Source organism: Pinus tabuliformis, chromosome 5_2, assembly GCF_031772625.1.
Source record: "Pinus tabuliformis cultivar Carrire ecotype Pingquan chromosome 5_2, CPIR1, whole genome shotgun sequence".
NCBI classification, from domain to species: domain Eukaryota; kingdom Viridiplantae; phylum Streptophyta; class Pinopsida; order Pinales; family Pinaceae; genus Pinus; species Pinus tabuliformis.
In genome coordinates this window covers 283,983,484-283,989,474 of record NC_142306.1, presented here as the reverse complement: position 1 = coordinate 283,989,474, position 5,991 = coordinate 283,983,484, and the positions used below count along the sequence as shown (strand labels likewise).

At 34.6% G+C, this 5,991-nt stretch overlaps 1 protein-coding gene across 1 annotated transcript; it reads right to left on the bottom strand.

Annotated features, from left to right (window-relative positions):
- Positions 1–815: 815 nt before the first annotated feature.
- Positions 816–3,418, bottom strand: LOC149158629 (adenosylhomocysteinase-like). Its single transcript, XM_089434054.1, has 3 exons — positions 3,329–3,418; positions 2,674–3,183; positions 816–1,055 (listed from the first exon to the last, which is right to left on the bottom strand). Exons 1-3 carry the CDS (start codon positions 3,416–3,418, stop codon positions 816–818), a joined length of 840 nt encoding a protein of 279 aa, XP_089290180.1.
- Between the last annotated feature and the right edge of the window lie 2,573 nt (positions 3,419–5,991).

Here is a 5,991-nt window from a genome sequence, read left to right as displayed (position 1 = left end):
AAAGAAATGATCTTGAGAGTATTCCTTCACAATCTCATTAGTAAAACTTTGACAATAGGTTACGAGGAACAACTTCACAAAATTAACTAAAACCATAATTCCAACTACCCAATGCCATTTGTCGCCATCTAAGGATAAACCATCCTCCTATGGAAATTTGGAAATAGAGTTGACAAAAGTTAATTCCTTGTATGAAAATTGGAAAAATAGTTTGTCTCTCAAAATACAATACACAAAATTCTGACCATAAAGTACATGATAGAGAAATCAACAGTATGATATGAAGCATGGAGAAGCAAATCCATGGCTAATATGAGCTCAATATTAGGGTAACTTTTAAGACAAGGAGTAGGATTATAATTTCGCAAAAAAACAACAAGAGTATGTAAAATGATTTATTAAAAACATAACTGTAAGATTTAGCATACAAGTAGGTCCCGACCAAGGTGCATGGGTTTTTGGTGTTTCAATGTTGCAAGGCCATGCTTCCTTAAAAGGAGATGCTTGATGTGATGTTGCAAGAAATTTAGCATCCACACATACAAGCGATAGCAAAATTTTATTATAATTCTACCCAAACAATAGAGTTGCTGACACAGAGAGGCCAGATCTTTATATGTTGAAGAGCAATGCTACTTGATACTCACCAAGCAGGTTTGACCCAAAATTTCATGTCTTCAGTATCTAGTCAGGAGGCTTGTAAGGTCCCTTAAAAAAATGGAGCTGCCAAAAATAAATTCTACAGTTTCTTTTATTTGCAAACAGCGAGGACATTTCCTACTCGTCCAACATGCCATCCTAAATGTTAGATATTTTCAGTATCGGTAGTGAGCAGACTTGTAAGGTCCCTCAATAGGAACATTGATATACTCTGCCTGATTAGGAGAAAGCTTTGTTGGCTTGCCACCCAACTTGGGCAAGTGGAGAGGAGCCACCTTCTCATCTAGATGTTTAGGCAACACGTAGACCTTCTTCTCATACTTCCTTGATTTCTTCTCATTCCAGATCTTTAACTGAGCAATGAATTGCAACAAAAAGTAGAGATTATGCACCATCTATGGAACGTCCACCTATGTAGCAATGGATCATACACAACAATATAATCAAGGGATTGGTACGCATAAGAAATCTAGTATGTAAAAGAAATTGTTGCAGGGCATTAGAAATATTTACCTAGTTTGCAAAAGAGAAAGACATGAAGGGCGTCTATGTCATTCCCTGTTCCTGTGGGACCCCTTATATTGGTGAGACTGGTCGCTCTATTAATCAGCGGATTAGCGAGCATTCGGCTGACTTAAGACATGGGAGGACCAAGTCCTCGGCCCTGGCTGAACATGCGGGAAAGACTATGCATCATGTGTGTATAGAGGAGGCTCAAGTCATTGCCAAAATTGCGCAGTTTCACCATCGCAAATTTAGAGAGGCCCTAGATATAGAGAGGCCCTAGATATTGAGAAAAGGCCGAACAACCTTAATAGGGATGATGGCTGGAAGATTAGCAGTTGCTGGGTCCCAGCCTTGTCTTCCTAGCCTCCTCATTTCCTTTTTGTTAGGTCTTAGGGTTTCTGTCTTTCCCCCTCCTTAATTTTTCTTTTGGCAGTTTTGTCCTATTATTTTGGAGCATTTTAGTTAGGAATTAGTTTCGGGCTATTATTGTATTAACCTTACCTGTTTATGATACTATTGGACATATTATAATTAGAGAATTTTTTTTACCATAATTTCAGTATTTATACTATTTAATTATTTCTACATTAACCTTAGAATTGAGTTTCCCTTTAACTAATTTCTAAAAAACACGTTTTAAACCTTATAAATGATAATAATAAATAATAATGACATAGTTAACCGTAATAAATTTGGAATAAAAATCTTTTTAATAAATATTGATTTAACCTTTAGGTTTAAAGGATAAATTATGATATACCAATAATATTAGTTATAGTAATAAACATATCAACCCTAAATTATGAGTAATAATAGATTTACCTTTGGAATAAATAATATGGATTATTGACCGTTAGGTTTAAAGGTAATTATGATTTACCATAATATTAGTTATAATATTTACCTGATATAACTAAACTCTAGGAATAATAATAGTTTAACAATTTGTTTAGATCTATTAATTATCAAGAAGATTTAGATTATTTAATAAACTTTTATTAATTTATATAACTTATTAAAATAATAAATATGATATAGATCTAACTTACCAAAGACCATTAAATAATTATCACACAACTATCTAGTATAACTAAATTCATAAATATTAGGGTTTGATTACCTTTGCGTTGGAATAATAATTAAATATAGATTAATCAATATATATTATGGGATATAATGACCATCTTAATTAAAATATGTACGTCTCTTAATATTTGGGATAATAATAATAATACACCTAATTATTTTAAATTTACCAAATGGATTCCTTTATTTACCTAATTTTAGCTTTTTCCAGAAATATTATTGACTATTTAAGTAGTTTGACCAAGATCATTAGGTCAAAATTAGCCGTTAACCTTATAGCTGTTGGAGTCTCTGCACGCTCTATTTAATCACGCTAAGCTGGATTGGTTCTTCAACTTGTCCTGACGATGAACCACACTGGTTGGTTCGAAACGCGTCGACAAAAGATTGGTTATGTGATTTTGCCGAAGATTGTCTAACAAAAATTAAATGGCCAGTTGCACAACCCAAGTTCATCAGTCGACCCTCTGCAAGAACAATGATGCCATTGTTGGTGTCAGGGAACACCCACCTATCAGTCTGAGGCTTGATGGTAATCTTCTTAACACCAGGGAAAGTTTCAAGGCCTTGCATATATATCTCGTTTTCAAAGTGATCGATGTTACAAAGAATGGCATTGTTCTTAATTTTCCTCATGTGATCTACCATGATGATGTCCTTGTTGCCAGTGGTTGTCACAAAGATATCAACAATGCTAACTACATCCTCAAGGGTGAGAATAGGAAGGCCTTCCATAAGGGATGGAAGGGCACATATAGGATCAATCTCTGTAGCAATGACCGTAGCTCCAGCAACTTTCAAGGCTGCAACACAACCCTTGCCAACATCTCCAAACCCACAAACAATAGTAACCTTACCAACAATCATGACATTTGTGGCTCTCATAAGACTGTTTGGGAGAGAGTTCCTACATCCATACAAGTTGTCAAACTACAAAAGAAGAAAGAGAATCAGATTCAACACAAATTGCATCTCAAATAGAAAATTTTTGAAGAAAAATCTAAGAAATTTGGCCCTAGATCTATAATTCACAATAATTCAAAAATTCGATACAAGTCCAATCAGATTTCAAAACCTTAGCTAATATTAACCCATCATAACCAGATAATTGAATATATGTAAAGGTCCCTGATTTTAAATATGAAGATGCTTCTACACCCACCATGAACTCACATTGATTCAGCACCCTGAAAAGTGAATTTTTTTTAAGGTAGTGGAAACTAGTGAATCATAAAATGTAATGTAATGCAATCTAACTATACCAAAAGCCTGATGATGTGATCTCAATGACACCGAAGAATTAGTGAAACTAACAAGAGAAGTGCAACTCATAACATCATGAATGAGACCAAAATTCCCCCAAGACCATATCAGATCCAACATGAGGAAGCTGGTATCGGATGATTAAGATTAGCATTAAGATTAAGATACTTCCTAATGATCTAAACAGATATAAGATAATACTATTGAAACTGATAAATAGCGGTATGAAATTTACCATATTAGACTATAAATTTGTATAGCACTTTGATGATGAGATCCTTACTGCTTTAAAACAACCACAAAACTCATTTCTAGAACCAAAAAGACAACATCTAATCAAGATTCGACATCTCAAACACCCTGACAAGATCTAAACAACAACAAACCCCCCAGCAATATATGAGTTCAAAAGAAATGAGGAGAAATTTCAAATCCAAACCACAACAAATAGACAAGATCCTAATTGAAAGCACCCTGACCAGATGTCAAAAATCACGCATCTTCTTGAAAACATTTATTAAAAAAACAACAAGCAACAAAGAAATGTGGCAAGAATCCAAATCCAAATCACAACATATAAGTAAGATCCCATTTCAAAAACTCTAGACGAGATCTCAACATCCCTAACATGCCCACTTGAAAACATCTATTAAAAAACAGTGAAACATTTATGAAAAAGCACAGAGAGCATGGCTATGACATTAATTGGTGAAATTAGGCACTTCTATGACATGCATGACCCACTCGACGATATGTTGCATGAGTTTTAATGTAACGGGGCTAGGTACAGGGAATGAGGATTTCTAGCAAATAAAAATGGATCATACACAACAATATAATCAAGGGATTGTATGCCTGAGTAATCTAGTATGTACAAGCAATGGTTGTAGGGAACTATAAATATTTACCTGGTTGCAGGGCATTATAAATATTTATGTGGTTTGTAAAGGAATTTCTAATGCCCTGCAATGCACATCCCACACCCTTTTTCTTTGGCAATTCAAGTCTCTTTGACCTCTTTCTGTTAGAGCCATCACCCACAACAACCGAAACCAAGCCACTTTGTCTGGTTGCATATCAGTATCAGAACCCCAACTAAAATAAAATGAATTTTGGAAACTTAGCACAGAAGCAGTATTAGGTTTGTTAGCAAACAGGCTATAAAATTTCATAGGGAGTGGTGTTGATGTTACCTTGCCAAACATATGGAATATATGAGGGAGAATTTTTCTGGAAACCCTACAAAAAATAGCGTGAATGAACCTCGTCCAGCATGGATCGGGCGGTAGTTACCATGACCAAGCTCAAGAAAACCTTCACCGTCGGATGGGTTTCTACGTCCTCAACTGTTGATGAGATCCAACTCCCAAGATAAAGACAGGTGTAAGGATTAGAAAAGGTCTCCATAATTTTCCAGTGTGTGAATTCATTGTGGGGTAATGTCTCTAAGAATATGATAAAAATTCATTTTACTGCATTGAATCCAAAACCATCAAGGTAAGTTAACTATGGTAATCGTTAGTAAATTATATTACAGAGCAATGGAACACATGAAATATTTCATAAATATAAGCACAGAACATGCATAAAACAAGAGAGAAATAGATATACGTGGTTCACCCAATTTGGGCTACGTCCACTGAGAAATAGCCAGTCCTTCCTTTCATATTATCCAATAAAATGAAGAGATACAACCTACAATAGATCTGTTGTAATTCCCTGTTTGCTCTCCTCTCTCTTTCTCATTCAGAATATATATCTACATAGATGCAATACAATTCCCTCATATATAGTGAGGGGATGCTCAAATACAATCACTATACTTAAAAAATCTAATAACCGGGACTGAAATATTATTCATTTATAAAACGTAAATTTTAACCACTATTTGTGCCTATTCTAATGAATAGGCCATCTTACATTTATCGCATGAAAACTAACTAGTATGAATTATTTAGTAATAACTAACATTACATACTTTGTATACATTACCTTAAATGACCACCATAATTATAATATTATTAACCATTATGTACCCCATTACATCACTAGGGGGGATCCCACCATTTCATCCCCTTTTAAACACATTCCTCTCAAATTTTATATCTATGATGTATCTCCATAAGCCAACTTCCTGTGTATGGGCATTGCCCCAAGCCTAAGAGTTTATTAGTCCAAGAAGTGTGTCCATAAAGTGATCATACATAAACCAAGGTCCCATGTACAAGTACTACACTCCACACTAAGAATGAAGTCATCCAAGCAATGCATCGAAAAATCCAACTATCAAGTATAAATGTTTCTTTCAATGTTGACAATGAATTCATCCAAGAAAGGATTACATAATCTTATATCCTAGGTACAATTTCCATGTTGGGTACTGACTAATCACACATGAAATTGATGAATAGACATGAGGATTTTGTTAAATATTATCACCATGGTCATATGGATCCAAACATATTTCCACCAAGA

Coding starts and splice junctions, on each gene's coding strand:
- LOC149158629 (XM_089434054.1), bottom strand. CDS start 3,418: ATGGTGGGTGTAGAAGCATCTTCATATTTAAAATCAGGGACCTTTACA. Junction 3,184..3,328: donor ATGGGTTAATATTAGCTAAG/GTTTTGAAATCT, acceptor CTTCTTTTGTAG/TTTGACAACTTGTATGGATG. Junction 1,056..2,673: donor CAACTGGCCATTTAATTTTT/GTTAGACAATCT, acceptor GACGTTCCATAG/ATGGTGCATAATCTCTACTT.